Below are 25524 nucleotides of genomic sequence, written 5' to 3' on the forward strand. Positions count from 1 at the left end.
ATTTTGGTAATTGTACAGACATTGTTAATTTTGATGTGGGGAAACTTATCCATCTTTTAGGTATTTTTGCTTTTGTGTCTTGGATATCTGTATATGTTCCAGTTACATTTTTTAATTTGTTTGGTCCAAATTGGACATGTCATTGTTAGATCAGGCATATTGATTAGATTACTCAAAGCCACTCTTCCAGAACTTGCATACATGTAATCTGTGGGCTGAATTCAGACTGTGACCTGTTTTGCTTGAATAACAGAGAATTTGAATCGCTATTTAAAAATTAAGAGAATTCACAGAAAAATAGGGATTTCTGTTTTCTCTTAAAAAAATTTTTTTTTCTTCAGGTTTTTAACTCTGTTAATTCAGCCTCCATGGTGGTTTTCTTGCCTTCATGTATTCTCTATAGTCATCAGTCTTAGGGCTTTAAAATTCAAATTTGATTGTATCTCACCTTTGATACAAATTTTAAAATGGTTCCTTGTGGTCTAGAATACAGTCCCAGGTCCTAGCAGGGGTCTAGATTTAAACTTTGCCTGTCTCTTCAGCCTTATGTCCTGCTTTTCCTTCTTGTTCATCCCATACTCCATTTCTCTGCTTGCAATCTTGTAACACGTCAGATTATCTGTGATCTTTGCATCTCATGCTTTCTATTTGCAATGCCCTGTCCTGCCTTGTCTACCTCCTGTGTGCGCATTCTTACTCAGGCTTTATGTCTCTATTCACGTGTCACCACAAGGTCAGCTATTTCTTAATTTCCTATTCCCTTTCCTCTCCCTAATCCCCAAGGAGTTAGCGTCCTTTAGTTCTTTATATGCCTTGTATTTATCTCTATTATATTGATAATAAGGTATTAAAATTTATTTCTATGCTTTTACATGCAGATGGAGCTCTAAGAGATTGGTCACCAGGTCTTTTTTTTTTTTAATTCCCTTTGCTTAATATAAAGGAAAAGTGAGAGAGAGAGAGAGAGAGAGAGAGAGAGAGACTGAGTGATCAGCCCAGTCCTGTGCATTAGGAAATTTTATTTAGAAATGTAAGATACACATTAGGAGAGTAAGGTAGATTGGTCAGATTCTGAATCTTTGTGAGTTAGAGTCTCAAAGAGATGTATTAAAATCTGCAGTAATCCAAGAAAGAGATAAGAAGTTGGGACTTTAAAAAATAGGACAAATACAGAAAATTTTTGGAGATAAAACTATAAGAATTGCTGACTGGATTTAGAAAGAAAGTAAAGTATTAAATATGAAGGAGGTTTTTCAACTTGTATAATAGACAGATAGTGTTATAGAAGGAGGAGGCAACAGAAGAAGAGGAACCATTTCAATTACTTTTTTCTAGTTTTTAATAATAGCTTTATTGAGATATAATTCACATACCATGCTTGTTACCCCTTTAAAATGTACAATTCAGTATTTTTATAATATTTACAGAACTGTGCAACCCTCTCCACAATCAATTTTAGAACATTTTTGTCATCCCCAAAAGTAACCCCTGAACCCATAAACAGTTACTTCCTGTTGCTCCTCAACTCTTACCTCATCCATTAGCAGACACTTCCCATATCTCCCAAACAGTCCCACCTCACCAGCCCTAGGCAACTACCAACTGATTTTGTATTTCTATAGATTTGCCTATTCCGGACATTTCATGTACATGGAATCTTATATGGCTTTTTTGTTTTTGGCTTTTTTCACTTAGCATAATGTTTTCTAGTTTCATCCATGTTGTAGCATGTATTCGTACTTTCTTTTTTATGACTGAATAATATTCCATTCAATGGATATGCCACATTTTATTTAATCATTTATCAGTTGATGAACATTTAGGTTTCTACTTTTTGGCTGCTGTGTATAATGCTCCATGAACATCTGTGTAAAGGTTTTTATGTGGACATATGTTTTCATTTCTCTTGGAATATCTGGGAGTGGAATTGCTGGGTCGTAACTTTATGTTTAACCATTTGAGGAACTGCCAGACTGTTCCAAAATGACCACCATTTTACATTCACATCAACAGTGTATGAGGGTTCCAGTTTCTCCATACCCTCACCAACACTTGCTATTATCTGAATTTTTGATTATAGCCATCCTAGTGGGTGTGAAGTGAGATCTCATTGTGGTTTATGTTTGTTTTTCAATAACGACAATGATGTTGAACATCTTTTCATGTGTTTATTGGCCATTTGTATATCTTCACTGGAGAAATGCCTACTTAAACCCTTTGCCAATTTTTAATTGAGTTATTTATCTTTTCATTAAGTTGTAAGACTTCTTTATATATTCCATATAAGAGTCCCTTATTAGATATATAACTTGCAAATATTTTTCTCCCATTTTTGAGTTGTCTTTTCACTTTCTTCATGGCCTCCTTTAAAGCTCAAACATTTTAATTTTGACAATGTCCAATTTATTTATTTTTTTCCTTCTGGTTGCTTGTGCTTTTGGTATCATATCCAAGACACCATTGCGTAATCCAAGGTCTTGAAGATTTATACCTGTGTTGTCTTCTAAGATCAGTTTATTTTTTTAATTTGTGGGAAGGGAACAGGGAAATAATTTTTAAATGTACACCTTGTTTGAAATGCCAGCAGAAATTGAGGTAGAGATATCAACAAGAATTTGAAAATTTGGTACCAGAAATTTAGAGAGAAAATGGGGTTGATGTTAAGAGATCTGGTTGTCCCTTACATAAAGGTGGTAGTTGAAGCTATTATAGAAGTGGATGAAATTACCAAGGAAGAAATTGTAGACGAGGCTGGGCGAGGTCAGTGATAGAAATTTGGGGAAACACACAAAATTGTCAATGGAAGGAGAATGAATGGTCAATGAAGAAAACTGAGCAATCAGTGAGGTAGGGAGACCACAGCGGAACAATGCTACAAAAGCCAAGGCAAAAGATAATTTTAAGATTTACTCTTGGGTGTTAAATACTTTATGATGAGGAAAATCAGACTGAGATAAAGCTACTAGTTTTTTATTTGTTTTTGTTTTTTAAATGGGATGCTATTGGTAACTTTCAGAAACTCAGTTTCAAGGTAATTACTGGAGGATAAAACCAGATTACAGTAAATTAAAGAGTGAGTGGAAAGTAATGAAGGAAAAGTAATGAAGGTGGAACCAGATTGTGAGGAACTATCAAGTGTAAAATATTTTTAAGGATGTATGATTCTGAAATATAAATATTGTTAATACAAGTTTTTTTCTTTTAAATACAAAAAATTGCTGTATAGCTGAAAAAGAGGTGCATAAATAGCCAAATTAAAGAAAGGAAAAGAGAGATTATCCTAGTCACCAAATCTGTACCTCTTGTTTTATTTGAGCAGAGAACTTATTTTTTAAAACTACTTTGTGGATGTATGATTGACATACAAAAAGCTGTATGTATTTATTGTGTACAACTTGATGAGTTTGGGGATAAGTATACACCCCTTAACCCATCACCACATTCTATACCGTAAACATAGCCATCACCTCCAACAATTTCCCACCCTCTTTGTTTATTATTAATAATTTTTATGGTAAGAACACTTAACATAAAATTGACCATCTTAGCAAATTTTAAGAATACAGTACAGTATTGTTAACTCTAGGCACTGTGCTGTACAGTAGCTCTCTAGGACTTAATCATCTAACTGAAACTTGGTACCCTTTAACTAATGTCCTCCTTACCCAAGCCTCTGGCAACCACCGTTCTACTCTGCTTCTAGGAGTTTGACTATTTTAGACACCTCAGATAAGTGGGATAACAGTATTTGTCCTTCTGTGTCTGGTTTATTTCGTGTAGTGTAATGTCCTCCAGGTTCATCCATGTTAGTGTAAACAGCAGGATTTTTTGCTTATTTTAAGCACATTTGTTTATCCATTCATCTGTCGATGGATATTTAAGTTGCTTCCTCTTCTTGGCTATTGTGAATAATGCTGCAGTGAACAAGGGAGTACAGATGTCTCTTCAAGATTCTGATTTCAGTTTCTTTGGATAAATATCCAGAAATGGATTTGCTGGGTCATAAGGTAGTTCTATTTTTAATTTCTTGAGGAACCTCCATACTGTTTTCCATAGTAGCTACACCAATTGACATTCCCACCAATAGTGCACAAGGGTTCCCTTTTCTCCACTTCCTCAGCAACACTTGCTGGCTCTTGTCTTTTTTATAATAAAGCATGTTATATTATGGTTTTGATTTACATTTCCTTGATGATTAGTGATATTGAATACTTTTTTACATACCTGTTGGCCATTCGTATATCTTTGGAGAAATGTCAGTTCAGTTCCTTTGCCCATATTTTAAATCAGATTCGGTTTTTTGCTATTGAGTTGTAGGGGATTTTGGATATATTTTGGATATTAACCTCTTATCAGATATATGGTTTGCAAATATTTTCTCGTATTCAGTGGGTTGCCTTTTCAATTTTGTTGTTTCCTTGACTGTGCAGAAGCTTTTGGTTTGATGTACTGTTTAGTTTTACTTTAGTTGCTTGTGTTTTTGGTGTCATGTCCAAGAAATACTTGCCAAGGTCAATGTCGGAAGCTTTTCCCCCATGTTTTCTTCTAGGTGTTTTATTATTTTAGGTCTTACGTTTAAAACTTTAATCCATTTTGAGTTGATTTTTGTCTGTGGTATAAGACAGGTCCAGTTTCATTCTTTTGTATTGGCAATCCAGTTTTCCCAACACCGTTTATTGAAGAGCCTATCCTTTTCCCATTGTGTGTTCTTGGCACCCTTAGCAACCTCAGTTGACTGTATATAAGTGGATTTATTTTGGAGTTCTCTGTTCTGTTCTGTTTGTCTGTATGTCCATTTTTATGCCAGTACCATACTGCTTTGATTATTGTAGCTTTGTAATATATTAACCTTGAAATCAGAAAGTGTGATGTCTCCAACTTGGTTCTTCTTACTCAAAATTGCTTTTGCTATCTTAAGTTTTTTGTAAATTTTATGATCTTTTTTCTATTTCTCTGAAAAGTGCCATTGGGATTTTGATATGGTTTGCACTGAATCTGTAGATTGCTTTAGGTAGTATGGACTTCCTAATGGTGAAGATTTGGGCAGTTATTATCTGACCTTTATTATCAAACTTAAAATGTCATTTCAGGTCTAACACATTTTGTTCCAGTAATTTCTCTCTGAATGACCACCTGTTATGAGGTGGTCATTTTCCACTGAATATGAAAATGGCCATATCAGGGAGCAGGAAAAAATTTCATAGTCAAAGCTAGTGCTTTTAGGTGGTAAGGGAAGAGTAGCAACCAGTACCACATGGAGAAAAAAAGAGTATATTTTATTACTTTAGCATTCAGAATTTATGTGGATACTATGCCCACCAAAAAACCACAGTCTGTAAAAACTTTATTTGTAATTAAAGCATAATCAGTTTGCAAACACGAATAAGCAGGAAGAGGCCAGGTGAATTGCTCCACCATTGATGCCTATTGTTTGGTGAAGAAGCCCTCATGTGCTCCAGGGGACACCATTATTGTTCAAATAAAGAGGGAGGACTTTTGCAGCAAGGAATTTATTTCTTCATTAGTATTAAAGAAATAATTAAGGAACAGAGGAAATTATGCAAATCAATAATTGTATTTTTTCCAGTTTTGCATGAAGAAGCTACAAAAACGGGATGGCTATCAGTGGGGCCTTTTGACCATTTATTTAGCTACATCAGCTTAATTTTTAAGAAACCCTTGGAAGCTTTTAATTGAGGTAATATCTTAGCATGTGCCATGAGGAAGCAAGGCTGGAACTAAACCTCTATGGGTTTTTGACTGTTGAAAGTGTATTTCTTTATGGAAGAACCCTGTTATTTACCTGTCATGTTTAAAGACACATAAAACTCATCAGACTGGAAATATAATGTAATGGGGGCAAATAATTTATCCTTAGCTGACAGAGTCTTTAAAGTATCATGGTTATAAGTAACAACAGCACATGTGAAAACATTTAAAATCGACTGTATGATACATGTTTGTTAAGCACAAATATTAATTGGGTATAGTGTAAGTTCTCTATTAAATATATATGCACATAGTTTTTAGTTAGATAAGATGATATTTGTGAGATTATTTACCAGAATATTATTCAAGTTCTCCATTGTGTAAGGGTTATTTACTTTAATCCTGGAAGTGTATGTACATTTTGAAAGTACTCATATATATTATATCAGCCAAACACCAAATTTATTTATGTAAGTTATTGTCAAGTATACTTTTGATGTTAATAGGCCACATAATCACTTTTTATAAAAATATGTGGGGTGTGAAATAAATCCATTGGTATTGAGATCATGATCCCTTTCTTTGGATAATACGAGTATATCAAAACATTTAAATACTGATTAAAAATTATGACCTATGAAAGGCCAAAATAGCTAAGGATTCTGCCTATTCTCTTTTTGAATCCTCTTTTTTTATCTTCCTTAAGGCAATTGACATATATCCACAAGAAGTGCCATAGTGAACCTGATGGACCTGGGATAGCAGCATTAACTAGTGAGGAGCGAACTCGATGGGCTAAGGTTATACTTATACTTTTTTTTAAATTGAAGTATAATTGACATATAATATTGTATTGTTTTCAGGTGTACAACATAATGGTTCGATATTTGTGTACATACGAGTATTGCAAAATAATCACCACAATAAGTCTAGTTACCATCTGTCACCATAGTTATAAATTTTTTTCTTGTGATGTAAACTTTTAAGATCTACTATCAGCAACTTTCAAATGTGCAATATATTATTATTATTAACTATAACTTACACTTTTCTTAATGAACCTTTTTCCTAACAAACTATTTTGAGATTTTTTCTGGATGTATTATATTTAATTTGTAACATTTAATTATTATCTCCTTGCCCTTTAGGCACGAGAATATTTAATTAGTCTTGATCCAGAGAACTTGACTATATTAGAAAAAATTCAGAGCAGTTTACTAGTATATTCCATAGAGGATGACAGTCCACATATAACGCCAGAAGATTATTCTCAGGTATTTAACTATCTTGTTCTGTATTTCTTCCCATAAATTTCTTCCCACAGACTTGAGAAGACCTTTTGGTATGTGCAGGCTCTTAAAACTTTTTCTTATAATGATATATACTTGTACCAAATTGAAGCATATACGTAGATCAATAATGCTTGGTTATCCTTCCCCCATTTAGATATCCGTTTAGATATATCTTGTATGTTGTTTAAAGAAGTGTGACTATTGTTTGCGTATCACATGTCAGTGTTTCTCAACCTTTTCACTGAATGCACATATAAGAAATTTGCACAGATCACTGGGCTAAGTGAGCTTCTTGTGCCAAAGGTAACATGAGAACCTACCGGTAACCCACACCAGTGTGCCTTGACACCTTAATAGGTGAAGTCTGTCCTAAGAATTATATCACTCTACAATTATATCAAACTAAGGAATTTATCTTGTCATTTGGTTTTATTGAACACACTGACTGTAGTGATTTAAGGGTAAATGTGGCATTACTTAGTTTTTTTTCCCCTCTGGGGTAATATTATTTCCTGGGAAATAATAAAAAGTAGTAGACATATTTGTAGAAGTCTTACAGTCTTTTAAAAACACTTAGATTATTTCATAATGCATTCATCAATATTGAATAATAAGAATAAAATAATATGGGATTGAATAATCTTGTAGCTAAAAAAACCAACTTTTCCTCTTTAGCTGTATTTTTGTTGTTGTTAGTAAAAGAATCACCAAACTTCTTAAGGAATAAGATGCTTGAATGCAGTGTTGTTGAAACTCTTTTTACTGCAGTCTACAGTTAGATATACATTTAGATTGCAGTCCACTAAATACACACACACACACACACACACACACACACACACACAGTGTGTCCACACATGTATAATAGAAGTTTCACAAAACAGTAACAGTAATTACTTTTACTCTCTGTGATGTATTCTGATATTTATGTTTTATTTTATTCTTTCTTTTTGTAAAGAATGTTTACTGTGATGCACTAAATTGATTTCTTGTTTTCAAAACCTACTGTTTGAGAAACAGGTTTAGTGGGATATTAATTCTTGAAATAGTTTTCTTGTAACTAGACTTTAATGTCTGAACTTATCAAGGCCTCTTACACTATTCAAGTTGCAAAAGGCTGTCCTTTCAATTTTATGTTCTCTAAACATCCATGAATATTGTACCAGCATTCTCTTCTATGGTAGGATTTCTTGAGATTTTAAGAAATGTCTAAAATAAGGGACAGAATTATTATCTCTTGAATATAACTGTTATTTATTAAATTTGGCTTTCCTGAAGAGGAAAAATGAGTGTGTGTGTGTGTGTGTGTGTGCATGTGTATATATATATATATATATATAGAGAGAGAGAGAGAGAGAGAGAGAGAGACTTACTATTATATATAGAGAGATTATATATAGCTATATATATGTAATATATATATGTTTTAAGATGTAATTATTTATAAAACAATATTAAAATCCTTTTAATTTGGAAATATTATATTTATTTTAGGTTACTGAAAGGATCCTTATTGGAGATCCAACAGTACGCTGGGGTGACAAATCCTATAACTTGATTTCCTTTTCTAATGGATTATTTGGCTGTAGTTGTGATGTAAGTAAACTAGGGAGGTTATTTTTTTCTTTTAATCTTCTAGGTTAATTTAATGGCAGTAAATTATAATACTGTGCTGTGGTAGTATGAGTAAACACTTCTATAGTTTTATGGCATTATAGTAAAAGGTAGTCACTGAATTCTCAGTGAAAGTAGAGTACACGACAAGTTATTTTCACCTGTAGTGAGGATAACAGTTTGGAGTATATCTGCAAAGTGGAATTTGCGTATATTTTTATGTAGTATAAGCTCTTTAAAATTCACTGTTACCTGTTTCTTGAGAATTACCATCTATTTTAAAAGATATTATAAAACGTTATGTATATGTTCTATGCACAGAGAAATGTATGTGGGTGTATTTCTAGATTTACCTAGTAATTTTGTAACTATTTTCCTAAAATGATCTTTGGAACATTATTTATTTACACTATGAATATTAAAATGTGTGGTACTTAATACCATTTTTACTTTGATTAAAAAAAACAAAACAACAACAAAAAACTTCTTTCTCTTCTGTTCTCCCATGGTTTTCCCCTACCTTGCCATTTTTTAGTGGACAGTCAGGTCCATAAACCAAAGAAATTTAAAAATCAACCTAAGCAGAGTTGCTATACACGCTTGTAATCTCACTATAACACTTTTCATAAAGTGTATAATTTGGCATAAAGTAGTATGAGGTAGATTTTTTTCTTTGTTTTTGAGGCTTTCCTCTGAAAGCTTTTAGTGACTGTAAAATACTAAAAAGACCTGTTACGTTGACCTGGGTTCGATAGTTATATCATTTAGTATTTATTCAGTTTTAGGTGATAGAAATCTAAATCAAACTAGCATTAGCTTAAGAAGGTATTTGTTGGCATAGGGGTGCAGCTAACTTTGGGTAAGGCTGACTTCCAGTGTCCAAATGCTTTCATTAGAAATTACTATTTCCATTTTTTTGGTACTACTTTCCTATGTTTGGCTTTAGTTTTAGGTAGAATATCCCATGTGATTGTTGTACCCACAATCTCATGTCTTCACAGCTCTCTTCCTAGATTAGTCTTCCCAATGGAATGGCTAGGTTCCCGTTTCCCCCCCACCCCCACCCCCTCCGCCCCCAGTGGCTCCAGCAAAAATCCTGGGAGTAACACTCATTGGTTGTGAGTCATGTGCCCATTCCAGGGAATCAGCTCCTCTGATTCACCTGGTCTGGGTCACATGCCAAACTTTGGAACCTAGGGGATAGAATCACTGTTATTCAAACCGTCACAGAGATATTTGGTGGTTGCCCCAAGAGAAATAAAATAGTTATTATCACAGAAGAAGGTGGAGTCGTTGATGAGCAGGTCATAAAACTAATGTCTGCTATAGTAGCCCATCAGAGTGACAGGTTGCCTTGAGTCATTTTGAAGATTTGTTGTCTTTGCTCTTCCTTGAAGTTCAGTGCTGTCAGAATATTTCTTGTTAATTGGCCCAGTTTTTCTTCCACTCCTTGTTTACTCTTCTTCACCCCTCAGCCTGGTTTATATCCTCACTATTCCCTGGAAACTATTATTTGTAAAATAGTTCTAATTGCCTCCTCGTTTTTTGCCCTCCATTTCTCTTTGATGTGTCTGCTTAGTTGATTGCCCTCTTCTTCATAGACTCTGACACTGCCTCCATCCTCTTAATATTCTTTCCCTATCTGTTGATTCTAAAACTGACCTTAATATTAGTCGTACTTCCCCCCTCACCGTGCTTGTTTTCTTCCCTGGTTTAAGTTTCATAGGCCATTTTTATACAGGTTGCTTGCAGTTATACTTTTTCAGTTTTACCTATTATTCTCATCTTGAGAGTTGTGTTTCACTGTGTCTTAAATTGTTCAAACTGGATATTATATTGTTACATGAGGGTAAGTTGCTCTCATCATCAAGAACTCATCATCTCACTTTCCTCCCTCATTCCCACCCCCCTCCCCCAAAAAGTCCTTGCATTACTTTGATTTTTACTAATAGTACCAACATCCTGCTGTCTGCTCAAATTCAGGATGAAAATAACTTTAATGATCTCTTCCCTCTCTGAATGAAGACTGTTGGTCCCATAAGGAGCACACATCTCAGCACAGCTAGTAGTAAGTGTATGGACATGTTTTATGTGCCTGCATTAACACCCACATATTTATAAAATCAATCTGATTATCTCTACTTGGTGATCTGATTTTAAAATTCCATGTAGGTTTCCTTTGTAATCTAAGGTGATTACAGAAAATGCAATTTAACCTATGTAAAAACATCATTAGTAAAACATATATACTGTAAAGCAAAGCTGTGCTTAAATCAAAACCATGTTGCTGTTCTCTTCCATTGGTGCTTGAACATGTACTTTTGTGATGATACTAATTAATTGCATTTCCCTCTTGGGATTTAAAATCCTGGGGTCAATGAGTTTGTCTTCTCTATATGAGCTTTATTATAGGGCTTTGTGAAGGGCACATAGGAAGGATGTATAATAATAAACTTTTGTTAATAATAACAGCAGTTACTAATTATTGCTGTGGGCCAGGTTCTGTATTAAGTACTTTATAAGGATTATTAAAATCATTTTTCATAGCAGCTATGTGAGAGTAGGTATTATTATCTCCACTAACAGATGAGGCCATTTATTTAAGGAATTAAGTGACTTTGTCACAGTTGCACAGCTAGTTAAGTGCTGGGGTTTGGACTCAGAACAGAAAGTCCACATTTTTAAACAGTATGTTATACAAATTGTCCCTATATAAATGAAAAGAGAAGAAAAGTAAAACTTACGTGAACAAATAAAGCGTGAGGAAGGCATTTGAATTTTTCCTATTTCGTGATTTATTTATTGTGGTGACATTAGTTAGTAAAATTATATAGATTTCAAATGTACAGTTCTTTTTTTTTTAAATTAAAGTTCATTGGGATGACAATGGTTAGTAAAGTTACATAGGTTTCAGGGGTACAATTCTGTAATACATCATCTATATATCACATTGTGTGTTCATCACCCAGAGTCAGTTCTTCTTCCATCAACGTATATTTGATCCCTTTTACCCTCATTTACCACCTCCTTGCCCCCTTCCCATCTGGTAACCACTATTGTCTGTGTCAGTGAGTTTTTGTTTCTTTGTTTGTCTTATTCCTTTGTTGTTTTCAGTTTTATATCCCACATGTCTGTGAAATCAAGTGTACATTTCTTAATTGTCTGACATTTAAGTTCGCAAACGCACTGTAGAAGAAGTGCTACATACCTCATTGCTGAATGTCACTGTGGACACCTTCAAAGTACTCCCCTTGGGAGGCTATGCACTGACACCAGTGCATAGCAATTTTGGCACTCTTTTTCTGGAATGGCCATCAGAGCTGTCCTATTACGCTTGATGGCGTGAATGTCATCAAAATGTCCTCCTTTCAATATTCTGTTTATCTTCCAGTAAAGAAAGATGTGATTGGGGGCCAGATCAGGTGACTAGGGAGGGTGTTCCAATACAGTTATTTGTTTATTGGCTAAAAACCCTGACAGACAGTGCCATGTGAGCTAGTGCATTGTCGTGATGCAAGAGCCATGAATCGTTGGCGAAAAGTTCAGGTTGTTTTCAGCTAACTTTTTTCATGCAGCCTTTCAGTGCTTCCAAATAGTAAACTTGGTTAACGGTTTATTCAGTTGGTACAAATTCATAGTGAATAATCCCTCCAATTCACCATGAATTTGTACCAACTGAACAAACCGTTAACCAAGTTTACTATCTGGAAGTGCTGAAAAGGCTGCATGAAAAAGTTAGAGGACCTGAACTTTTCGCCAGCAACTAATGGCTCTTGCATCATGACAATGCACCAGCTCACATGGCACTGTCTGTGAGGGAGTTTAAGTTTTGACTCTTGATTTGGTCTGATGGAACATTTTTGGTCATGGAGAATTGGCTGACTTCCATTGTGCATTTTGATACTTTGTTTCAGGGTCATATTGGTACATCCATGTTTCATCACCAGTGATAACACGGCCCAAAACATTGTCTTGCCTCTTCAAAAGGTCTTGGCAAACTTCGACTCTCCTTTGCTTTTGTTCATTGGTGAGCTCCTTTGGGTCCATTTTTGCACACAGCTTTCTCATGCCAAGATTTTCAGTTAAGATTTTCCTAACTGTTTCTCTATCAATGTTTACTTGGTCTGCAGTGCTTCTCACAGTCCGCCAATGGTTTTGACGCACAATTCAACAAATTTTTGCCATGTTTTTGTCAGTTCTTCTTGTTGCTGGCTATCCTGACCTCTCTCTTCATCAGTGATGCGTTCTCTACCCTCAGAAAAATGTTTAATCCATTTGTGCACTGCCCGTTTTCTTCATGGCATTATCCCCATAAACTTGGACTAACATGACCCTGATTTCACTTCCACTTTTGCCAAGTTTAACAAGAAATTTAGTGTTTGTTCGTTGCTCTATTTCAAGTGTAGACACTCTTGCGATGGCATACAAAAACGCACTGCAACAATAATGAACGCCATTCAGCAAGACACTGCCCACGTCAACACAAACACAGCTGTGAGATACTGATACTGGTATACCCAGTTTATGAAATCTTACCAAGCTGTTTGTATAGTGCTGCCAATGTAAGCTCATGATGGCAAGTTCGCGAACTTAATTGTCATACATCACACTATATGTTATTTTTGACCCCCTTTTCCCTCTTCTATCACCTCTCTCCCCCCTTACCCTCTGGTAACCACTAAACTATTGTCTGTGAGTTTTTGTTTCTTTGTTTGTCTTGTTCCTTTGTTGCTTTCAGTTTTATGTCCCACATGTAAGTGAGTCATATGGTTCTTGACTTTTTTGATCTGATTTATTTCGCTCAACATAATAATCTCAAGATCCATCCATGTTGTTGCAAATGGCACTATTTCATCTCTTCTTATGGCCGAGTAGTATTCCATTGTGTATATGTACCACATCTTCTTTACCCAATCATTTGTCAAAGGACAGCCAGTTGTTTCCATGTCTTGCCCACTGTAAATAATGCTCCAATGAACATAAAAAAAACATTTATTAGGGATAAATGTTTTCAGATTTTTGGGATAGATACCCAGAAGAAGGATTGCTGGGTCATATGGTAATTCTATTCTTAATTTTTTGAGGAACCTCCATATTGTTTTCCATAGTAGCTGTACCAATTTACATTCTCACCAACAGTGTATGAAGGTTCCTCTTTCTTCACAACCTCTCCAATACTTGTTATTACTTGTCTTGTTGATGATAGCCATTTAAACAGGTGTGAGGTGATATCTCATTGTGGTTTTGATTTGCATTTCCCTAATAGCTAGTGAAGTTGGGCATTTTTTTCATATATTTGTTGGCCATTTGTTTGTCTTCTTGGGAGAAGTGTCTGTTCAGGTCCTCTGGCCATTTTTAAATTGGATTGTTTGCTTTTTTGTTGTTATTGAGTTGTATGAGTTAATTCTTTATATATTTTGGATATTAGCCATTTATTGTAAGTGTTGTTTGCAAATATCTTCTATTCGGTTGGTTGCCTCATTGTTTTGTTGATGGTTTCTTTTGCTGTGCAGAAGCTTTTTAGTTTGATATAGTTCCACTTATTTATTTTTACTTTTACTTCCATTGCCTTTGAGACCAAATTCATAAAATCCTCTCTAAATCCAAGGCCCATAAGTTTAGTACCTGTGCTTTCTTCTATGCAATTTGTTATTTCAGATCTTATATTTAGGTCCTTGATCCATTTTGAATTAATTTTGGTATATGGTGACAGATAGCACTCTAGTTTCATTCTTTTGCATGTGGCTTTCCAATTTTCCCAGCACCATTTATTAAAGAGGCTTTCTTTCCTCCATTGTATGTTTTTGGCTTCTTTGTCAAAAATTATCTGCCCATATTTATGTGGGTTTATTTTTGGGTTCTCAATTCTATTGCACTGGTCTGTGGGTCTGTTTTTCTGCCAGTACCATGATGTTTTGATTATTGTTGCTTTGTAGTACAAATTGAAGTCAAGAAGTGTGATACCTCCAGCATTATTCTTTTTTCTTAGGATTTCTTTGGCTATTCGGAGTCTTTTGTGATTCCATACAAATCTGATAATTTTTTGTTCTAGTTCTTGAAAAAAATGCCATTGGGATTTTGATGAGAATAGCATTAAATCTGTATATTGCTTTGGGTAATGTGGCCATTTTAACTATGTTGATTCTTCCAAACCATGAACATGGAATATCTTTTCATTTCTTTGTGTCTTCTCAGTTTCTTTTAAGAATGTCTTATAGTTTTCAATGTATAGGTCCTTCACATCTTTTGTTAAGTTTATTCCTAGGTATTTTATTCTTTTAATGGAAATTACAAAGGGAATTTGTTTTTTATTTCTTTTTCTGAAATTTCATTGTTAGTATATAGGAATGCAGTGTGTTTTTGTACATTGATTTTTGTATTCAGCAACTTTACTATATTTCTTTATTCCTAATAGTTTTTTTGGTTGAAGTCTTTAGGGTTTTCCATATAAAAAATCATGTCATCTGCAAAACGTGACAATTTAACTTCTTCATTCCCAATTTGGATACCTTTTATTTCTTCCTCTTGCCTGATTGCTCTGGCAAGGACTTCCATCCAATACTATGTTGAATAACAGTGGTGATAGGGGGCATCCCTGTCTTGTTCCTGGTTTTGGAGGAAAAGCTTTCAGTTTTTCAGCATTAATTTTGATATTAGTTGAAGGTTTGTCATATGTGGCCTTTATTTTGTTAAGGTACTATCCTTCTATATCCATTTCATTAAGTGTTTTAATCGTAAATGGATGTTATATCTTGTCAAATGCTTTTTCTGCATCTATTGTTATAATCATATGATTTTTATCTTTTGTTTATGCGATATATCACATTGATTAATTTGAAATGTTGAACCATCCTTATTGGGCTGGGAGAGGGGACAGGTGTGTCTGTGGCTGTGAGCAATGGCAACTACTAGCCAACAGCTGTCTTGCCCCTATAGCTCCTTCCCTATCACTAGAATTAGCCGCACTGTGCTTCTGCCACTCCAGGACTCTCCGGTTCTCAGGGCTGTAGACATTCTGCTCTTTAATCCGACACTGCTAACACTGGCAGGGTGGACGGAGGTGTCTTTGTTTTCTGCCTGGCAGTGAGGGCTTAAACCATAGTCCTCACCCTTCTGTATTCGGTCTCTGCCCCAAGTTCTCGGCCCTGATGGCTGGGTTCAGCTGTATTATATGCTGATACCTCGGGCCGCAGAAAGTGCACCCGCAGACTCAGTCCCCCACTCTCCCGGGATCACAGTGAGCTCCAGGCTGTGGCCCGCGTCTCTGCACTTCTCCCTTCCCTCCTTCTCCCCATTCGCTCACCTTCTGATGTTTCTATGCACAGATCGTTCAGATGTGCTTGTGTATTGTGTCGGGGATCCTTTGTTGAATTATAGATGTTCAATTTGTTGTAACTTCCAGGGGAGATTTCAAGGAGCACGCCTCACGCCACCATGTTTCTGATGTCACTCCTTCCTAACGTTTTTTCTTTGAAACTGATTATTAGCCTTCCACCAGGAGATGTAAGGATAGAAGAGGCATATCCTTCAGTTTTGTTCTTTCTTACCGGTTCCAGTAAAAAAAAAAAAAATTGGTTAGAGATTAATACTATTGTCTTAAATGAAATAATGTATGTGATATCTGTGAAAAATCTTTGTAAAGCAATAAAGTACTACACAGTTGTGAGGTGCAGTTAGAAAAGTGGTTTGTTAGTTACATGTGAGTCTTACTATGTGTGCTGCTGCTGCTAAGTGGTATGAGCTGCTCGTGCATCATGTACTGACCTCTCTCATGAGCCATTCCTGATGTGTGGCTGCTGCCTAGTTGGTAACGGTGTACTATGCTTTTAGGCTCCATTGGGTCATGATACTGGGCAGCAGAACTGTGTCGTGTTAGGGTGATATTTAAGACATCTAATTACTCCCTCTGAACCTGGGCCCAAGTGGGCTGGGTTTGTATCTTAAGCCTTCCTTATTTCTCCCCAAGCCTAGCTGTGTCACATTCAGTTCATGAATGGTCACTGTGTTTAATGTAAAGTGGTAGCAGTAGCACAGAGAGAAAAAAAAATCCCATTGATGTAGCTGTCATCAAAGGAACGTGGAGAAAATAAGGCAAAAGTTTATCCTTCAAAAATAAATGATAGAAATATTCACTAGTGGCAGTTCCATTCTCTAAATATAGCTATCAAACCTGTACCACCATGTTACTCAGCCCATCTTTCCCACATTCCTTAGACATTGAGAATTATTTCTGCTACTTTTGAACACTTATAGACATGTGCACAAAATATTTGTGCTTTTTAATACTCATCTAATGGCTGATGTCTTTACCTAAAGAAGTTCATGCCCATCCTCAATTTAGCCTTCAGATAGTCTGCCATCCCCATCTGCTTTTCCAGAGTACTTTTATAATTCTAGAACATCTTAGCATTACATACATATACCTGCTTTGATTTCCAGTACTAATAGCAAATATTTTCTCTAGATGGTTCATGTTTATTTTACATCTGTCCTCATTACCTCCAGAACCCAAATTAGGTGCTTTCAACTTTAAATATTTGTTCTTAGTAGAAAATACAGCTGTTACTTACTATACTGTAGTATATCCATATCTTATCATTAGGAGATAAGGCATTTGAGAATGCTGCACTTTATTATGTGTTAAGAATGGAGGGAAAGTGAAAATAAAATATTGGGTCAAGTTTTAACTTGATATAAAGTATTCAAAATCTTGTGTGTTTTCATTTTAGCATGCTCCTTATGATGCAATGGTTATGGTAAACATCAGCCATTATGTTGATGAGAAGATTTTAGAGAATGAAGGAAGGTGGAAGGTATGTTACAACAAATATTTTGTCCTTTTTCTCCTAGTATTTTTACAGATATGATATTTTTAATTCTTCCCTATTTTCAGGGTTCAGAAAAAGTACGGGATCTACCACTTCCAGAGGAGCTTATCTTCACTGTGGATGAGAAAATATTAAATGACATCAGCCATGCTAAAGCCCAGTATTTCAAGCAGGTAGATTTTTTATTTTTCTCTTAGATAGTAATGCTTTCTTTTTTAACTACTACATATAAATATTTGGCTATCATGTAAGCATGACAGCATAACACATTTTTAAATAACAGCTTTAATACCTTTATTTATGTCTGATAATTACTTTAATGCAAATGATAAGTTGGTTATCTTTGGGGTGTTTTCCTTAGGTGATATTTCACTGTTCCCGTTTAATTCTTTTTGTTAGGCATCTGATCTGCAGATTGTGGTGCGTCACTTTACATCTTTTGGCAAAAAGCTAACCAAGAAGAAGAGACTTCACCCTGATACGTTTATTCAGCTTGCACTTCAGCTGGCCTGTTACAGACTTCTTGGACGGTGAGCACCGTTCATTTTCCATCCTCAGAATTTTTAATTCCATAACTATTTCAATCTAACTCCCAGTATTTTCTCCTACTTTTTTCCCAGTTGACATCATATCTGAATTTGTACTTCCATCAACAGTAATTCTAAAGAATGCCAAATTTCAAAATGTGATACTTTCATAGTCTTTCATGTTTCATTAATACTTTTGAAGTTTCTGCTTTCTTCTTAGAGGGGCTTTACCATTCTTTGGAATTCAAATCTCTTGGTTTTCTTGCAGCCTCATTTTTCAGATGGAGTCATGAAGCGGTATGATTTGTAGATTATGTAGTCTCTACTCATTTTTAGGATAGGAGAAATGGTATGTTGTCACGGTTTGCATCCTAAGCAGAAGTGGATGCTCCTTGATCTTGCTTGTTTTAATCCAGTATGAGAATATCTGGGATGTTCAAATCATTTACATTTAATAGAATTGTCAGTAAGGTTGGGTTTAAGTTTACCAGCTTGCTATTTATTTTCTCTTTATCACATCTGTTTTTGTTCCTTCTTTTTTATCTTCTTTTGAATAATAGGTTTTTTTCCTTGTGCCTCTATGGGTTTTTTAAAATATTTTTTATTTTTCAATTACAGTTGATATACAATATTACATTAATTTCAGGTGTACAACATAGTGATTATTCATTTATATAACTTCTGAAGTGATCATCCCTATAAATCTAGTACCCATCTGACACCATACATAGTTATTACAATATTATTAACTATATTCTCTATGCTATACTTTACAACCCCATGACTATTTTGTAAATACCAATTTGTACTTCTTAATCCCTTCCCCCTTTTCACCCAGTCCCCCAACCTCGCTCCCATCTAGCAACCATCAGAATGTTCTCTGTATATTTGAGTTTGTTTCTGTTTTGTTTGTTCATTTATTTTGTTCTTTAGATTCCACAAATCATACAGCATTTGTCTTTCTCTGTCTGACTTACTCCACTGACACAATACTCTCTAGGTCCATCATGTTGTTGCAGATGGCAAGATTGCATTTTTTTATGGCTAATATCCTATTAGCCATTTGTATGTACCACTTCCTCTTTATCCATTCATTCATTGATGGACACCCAGGTTGCCTCCATATCTTGGCTATTGTGACTAATGCTGCAATGAACATATGGATGCACATGTACCTTCACAGTAGTGTTTTGTGTTTCTTCAGATAAATATCCAGAAGTGGGATTACTGGGTCCTTTTTTGTCTCTCGTTATAGCCTTTGTTTTAAAGTCTATTTTGTCTGGTATAAGTATTGCTACCCCAGCTTTTCTTTTTTCATTTCCATTTTCATGAAATATCTTTTTCTATCCCTTTACTTTCTGTCTATATGTGTCTTTCAATCTGAAGTGAGTCTCTTGTAGGCAACATATGTAAGGGTCTTGTTTTCTTATCCATTCAGCCACACTATCTTTTGATTGGAGTATTTAATCCATTTACATTGAAAGTCATTGTTGATAGATATGTAGTTATTGCCACTTTATTCATAATTTTTCTTTTTCTTCTTAAAGAAGTCTCTTCAACATTTCTTGTAAATACTGGTTTAGTGGTTATGAACTCCTTTAGTTTTTTCTTGTCTGGGAAGCTCTTCATCTGTTCTTCAATTCTAAATGATAGCCTTGCTGGGTAGAGTAATCTTGGTTGTAGGTCCTTGCTTTTCATCACTTTGAGTATTTCGTGCCTATCTCTTCTGGCCTGTAAACTTTCTGTTGAGAAATCAGCTGACAGTCCTTTGGGAGCTCCCTTGTAGGTAACTAACTGCCTTTCTCTTGCTGCTTTTAAGATTCTCTCCTTGTCTTTAACCTTTGGCATTTTAATTATGATGTGTCTTGGTGTGGCCCTCTTTGGGTTCCATTTTATCTCCATTGTCAGCTATACTTTTTTTTTTAGTAGTTGCACTAGGATTTACGAAATACATCTTTAACTTATCACAGTCTTCCTTCATATATTTTCCACTTCAAGTATCATGTATGCATCTTAAAACAAAATGCTTCTATTTCACTTACCCATTCTTCTTACTATTGTTATACATTATACTACATGTTATAAACCTCACAATGCACTGTGACTATTTTTGCCTTAAGCAATTATTTTTTTTATTGTGGTAAAATATGTATAAAATAAAACTTGCCATTTTAACCGTATAATTCAGTGGCATTAACTACATTCACAGTGTTCAACTATTACCATTATCTATTTCCAAAAATTTTTCATCATGCCAAACAGAAACTGTATCTATTAAGCAATAACTTCCTATTCCCCCTTCTGCCCCAGCCACTGGTGACCGCTAATCTACTTTTTGTCTCTGTGAATTTGCCTGTTCTAGATATTTACAATAAGTGGAATTATAGAATATTTGTCCTTTTGTATCTGGTTTATTTCACTTAGGTAAGTTTTGAATCCTGGAAGTGAGTCCTTCATCTTTGTTCTTCTTTTCTAGATAGCTTTGGCTGTTCTAGGTCCCTTGAGACTCCATATGGATTTTAGGATGGGTTTTTCCTGTTTTGCAAAAACATTGTTAGGATTTTGATAGAGATTACATTGAGTCTGTAGATCACTTTGTGTAGTATTGTTATCTTAACCATATTAAGTCTTCCAATCCATGAACATGGGGTCACTTTCCATTTATTTATATGTTTTAAAATTTCTTTTAGCAATATTTTGTAGTTTTCAGTGTACAAGTCTTTTTACATCCTTGGTTACATTTAATCCTGAGTATTCTGTTTGATGCTATTGGAAATGGAATTGTTTTCTTAATTTTCTATTCATATTGTTCATTGCTAACATATAAAATACAACTGATTTTTATATGTTGATTTTGTATTTTGAAACTTTCCAATTTTTTTTATTACCTCTAACAATTTTTTGTGTGGACTCTTTAGGGTTTTCTAAATATAAAATTAGTTGTCTGTGAGGAGAGGTAGTTTTGTTTTTTCCTTTCCAATTTGGATGCTTCCTATTTCTTTTTCTCTGGCTAGAACAACCCATTCCATGTTGAACAGAAGTGGCAAAAGCAGGCATCCTTTCTTCTTATTCATCTTAGGTGGAATATTTTCAGTCTTTCACCAGTGAGTATGATGTTAGCCGTGGGTCTTTCATAAATGCCCTTTATCATGTTGAGGAAGTTCCCTTCTCTTCATAGTTTATTGAGTGTTTTTATTATGGAACAGTGTTGGATTTTGTCAAATGCTTTTTTTGTATCAGTTGAGATTATCATGTAAGCCTTTTCCTTCATTCTGTTAATGTGATGTCTTACACTGATTGATTTCCATTTGTTGAACTACTCTTGCATTTCTGGGATAAATCCCTCTTAGTGATGCTGTATCATCCTTTTAATATGCTGTTGAATACAGTTTGCTAGTAATTTGTAGAGGATTTTTGCATCTATATTCACAAGGGATATTGGTTTATAGTATCTTTTCTTGTAGTGTCTGACTGGTTTTGGTGTCAGGGTAATGCTGGCCTGATTATGAGTTAGGACGTGTTCCCTCCTCTTCAGTTTTTTTTTTTTTTTTTTTTTTTTTTTGAAGAGTTTGAGAAGAATTGGTGTTAATTCTTTCAGTGTTAGAATTCATCGATGAAGCCATCTGGTCCAAGATTTTCTTTATTGAGAGGTTTTTATTACTGATTCATCTCCTTACTTGTTACAGGTCTAGTCAGATTTCTGTGGCTTTTTTTTTTTTTTAGTCATATTTGGTAGGTTTTGTGCTTCTCAGAATATGTCTGTTTTGTCTAGGTTATCCAGTTTATCAGTATACAGTTGTTCACAGTATTATCTTAAAATCTTTTTTATTTCTGTAAGGTCAGTAATAACACTGTCTCTTTTATAGCTAATTTTGTATTTGGAGTCATCTCCCTTTTTTTCTTAGTGTAGCTGAAGGTGTGTCAATTTTGTCAACCTTTTCAAAGAATGAACTTTTGGTTTAGTTAACTTTCTCTATTTTATTTTTCTGTATTATCTACACTCTTATTTTCTTCTGTTTGGTTCTAGTTTGCACTTGTTCTTTTTAGTTCTTTAAGGTATGCAGTTAGTTTAATGATTTGAGATCTTCTTTTTAATGTAGATTTTACAACTATAAATTTTCCTTTGAATGCTGCTTTTGCTTGATCCAATAAGTTTTGGTACGTTATGTTTTCCTTTTCATTTGTTTCAAGGCATTTTCTAATTTCCCTTGTGATTTCTCCCTGACCAATTGGTTGTTTAAAAGTGTTGTTTAATTTCTGCATATTTGAGAATTTTTCAGCTTTTCTTTCTGTTATTGATTTCTAGCTTCATTCCATTGCCATTGAAGAAGATACTTTTATGATTTCAGTCTTTTAAAATTTACTGAGACTTACATGGCCTAATATATACATATAGTCTATCCTAAAGAATATTCTGTGTGCATTGAGAAGAATTTTTATTCTGCTGTTGTTGAGTGGCAATGTTCCAGATGTGTCTGTTACGTCTAGTTATTTAGTATTGTTCAAGTCCTCTCTTTCCTATTGATCGTCTATTTACATGTTCTATCCATAATTGAAAGTTGAATATTGAGTTCTCCAACTATTGTTGTAGAGCTGTCTAGTTCTCTCTGCAATTCTGTCAATGTTTGCTTCATATATTTTAGGGCTCTGTTGTTTGGTATTTGTATTTTTATAATTGTTATATCTTCTCTGTGAATTAAACCTTTTCCACTATATACTGCTCTGTTTGCCTCTTTTAACCTTTTGACTTAAACTCTATTTTGTCTGGTAATAATATAGCCACTCGAACTCTTTTGGTTACTATTTTCATGGGATATCTTTTTTTCATCCTTTTAACCTCTTAATGTCTGTGCATGTGAAGTGAATCGCCTGTAGACAGCATATAGATTGACCATGTTTTTCTTAATCCATTCTGCCAATCTCTGCCTTTAATTGAAGAGTTTTAATCTATTTATATTTAGAATAATTACTGATAAGGAGGTATTTGCTTCTGCCATGTAGCTATGTTTTTTGTAGATCTTATGTATTTTGTGCCTCAACTCCTCTATTACTGCTCTTTTTTGTATTTAGTTGATTTTTTTTTCCATTGTACCATTTTGACTCATTTCTTTCTTTTTCTGTATATTCTTTAGCTGTTTTCTTTGTGGTTACCTTGGAGATTACAGTTAATATCTTAAATTTATAACAACCTAGTTTAAATAATACCAGCTTTGTTTCAATAGTATACAAACACTCTGCTTCTTTATATCTCTGAATCGCCCTCTTTATTTATTATTGTCACAGACTATATTTTTGTACATTGTGTGCCCATTAACTTAAATTTATATTATTGTTTTATGCATTTACCTTTTAAGTAAAAAACAAAACCAGTTAAACATGCTGGTCTTTCTCCCGTTTTTCCTATAAACTGGTATTTACATCTAGAGATTTGAGATTAATAATCAGTTATTTTTATTTTTTACAACAATAAATGAAATAGTCTTGTTCTTGTTTTTCTATTTTATTGTTTCAGATTGAGATTGGGTTCAGTTGTCAGCCAATATCTATGATAAAGTTTCTTGTCTGAGTTTTTCATCTAATGGGTTTAGTAACCATTGATGATCATTACCAAGATCTGTTATTTCATCAAAGTTTGCAGAGTAATGATATTTTGTCATTCATTCTTACTACTTTCATTTTTAATCTATTTTTTAAAGAATGTTATTTTAGCAGTCTTTTGAATTTTTATTTGCATCTTCTCCTTCATATTTTGAAAGGATACTATTTCATCTCAGGGAGACAGTCTTACAGAAACACAGAACAGACGAGACTCAATAACTCTGTTTGAGTCTTCTTAATGCCCATGTTCCAACCTTTTATTTTTAATCCATTTGTTCTCTTTAAATTACCACCCCCAGGAAAGTAAGAGAGCTTTGTATCTAAAATAGTTATATCATTCTCCAGCCCAGGAAAACAGTCGTCACTCTGGGGAACTTCTTAAATCATGCTTTCACTTCATTCTACAGCTATTCATGTTCTACGTGAAGGAACTAAAGGCCAAGTACTCTGTATTATCTGTTGCTGTGTAACAAATTGCCCCCAAACTTAAAAACAATAAACATTTGTCATCTCACATTTTCTGTTGGTCAGGAATCTGGTTGCAGCTTAGCGGGTGCCTCTGACTTCAGGTCTCCTGCAGGGTTGCAGTCAGGGTATCAGCCAGCTCTGTGTTCTCATCTGAAGGTACTTCTCAGAGAGGATTGACGTCCAAGCTCACTCATGATTATTAGTAGGGTTCAGTTGCTCCCAAGCTATTGTAAAGAGGCCTCCCTCAGTTTCTTGCCACCTGGGTCTCTCTGTAGGGCAGCTCCCAGTATGACAGCTGGCTTTCCTCAGCATAAGGAGATGTGAACAAGACAGGATGTCACTAATTTCAGAAGTGACATCCCATATGTCATATTCTTTTCATTAGAACTAAGTCACTAAGTCCATCGCACACTCAAAGTGAGGGGTTAAGTCAGGGCATAAATAGCAGGAGGTGGGGATCACTGGGGGGCATCTTAGAGGCTACCTACTACAGACTCCAATATATGTAAACTGATAGCAACAAATCCTTTGAAGCATTCCATATTATACCATGTTCTGCGTGCTCTTTGATCCTGAAAATGGCCTTTGTTTTTGAAAGTCTCAACTGTAGTCTATATTGTAGAACTTAGTCTCTGATCAAACCAGCTTTATTAGGTAAACTCTCTTTGTAATAACATAAGAGCATTTTCTTTCTTATGATACGTTCTCTTGTTTTCATTTTTTTCTTGTAGCCCTGGTTGCTGCTATGAAACAGCTATGACAAGATATTTTTATCATGGCCGTACAGAGACTGTGCGATCATGTACAGTAGAAGCAGTCAGGTGGTGCCAGTCCATGCAGGACCCTTCTACCAGTGTGAGTATTTGAAAAGAAAAAAATTCACAAAGTTTGTTAAATTGTTCTAAAGGAAACGTGGCCCTTGAATAAACCAACTTCTTTATCTCAGTTCCCCTGGATCAGTAAAATACTTTAGTTCATTTGCCAGTGAAGTATATTCTTGGAAAGAATTTGGAAACAGGGAAGGTCTGAGAAGAAGCCCATTTGTATCATTTTGTAGTCAAAGTATCTTCAATACCTTGAATATTTTGCCACTATTGATCTATCTTTAGAATAACACCAGTAAAATGCAGACTCTTCCAAAGTGCCTTTTAAAGGAAGCTTTTCTTGATGTGGTTGAATGTGTTTTTGAAATCACAGATTCCTGTTTTCATACAGTTTTTATGTTTTGTTTTATACTTTTCTTTTGGAAATGTTTAGACAACCGGGTAGTTCCTTCTCAGTGCTATTTTGGTATTGCATTTGTTTCTTTAGTTTTGATAGACATAGTTATGTATGTGTTAATTTATTTTAATTTCATACAACTGCCTCATTATCATTTTTGTACAATTATTCTTTAGTTTGAAATCATAGTTGCTTCTTTCTTTACACTTGTTTTGTATAAAGAAAGTTCCTGTTTTCAGTGCTGCCCACAAGTTCCGAGAAGGAAAT

At 34.7% G+C, this 25524-nt stretch overlaps 1 protein-coding gene across 3 annotated transcripts in view; it reads left to right on the forward strand.

Annotated features, from left to right (window-relative positions):
- Positions 1-25524, forward strand: part of CROT (carnitine O-octanoyltransferase) — a 53807-nt gene that overhangs the window by 21551 nt on the left and 6732 nt on the right. For all 3 annotated transcript variants that reach the window (XM_019749764.2, XM_019749765.2, XM_019749766.2), the window contains exons 8-14: positions 6416-6509; positions 6858-6983; positions 8496-8597; positions 17345-17428; positions 17509-17616; positions 17843-17973; positions 24768-24891. In XM_019749764.2, the coding sequence (XP_019605323.2) occupies positions 6416-6509; positions 6858-6983; positions 8496-8597; positions 17345-17428; positions 17509-17616; positions 17843-17973; positions 24768-24891 (769 nt within the window). The remainder of the gene's footprint in view (positions 1-6415; positions 6510-6857; positions 6984-8495; positions 8598-17344; positions 17429-17508; positions 17617-17842; positions 17974-24767; positions 24892-25524) is intronic.

This window comes from Rhinolophus sinicus, linkage group LG09 (assembly GCF_036562045.2).
Source record: "Rhinolophus sinicus isolate RSC01 linkage group LG09, ASM3656204v1, whole genome shotgun sequence".
In the NCBI taxonomy this organism is placed as follows: Eukaryota; Metazoa; Chordata; class Mammalia; order Chiroptera; family Rhinolophidae; genus Rhinolophus; species Rhinolophus sinicus.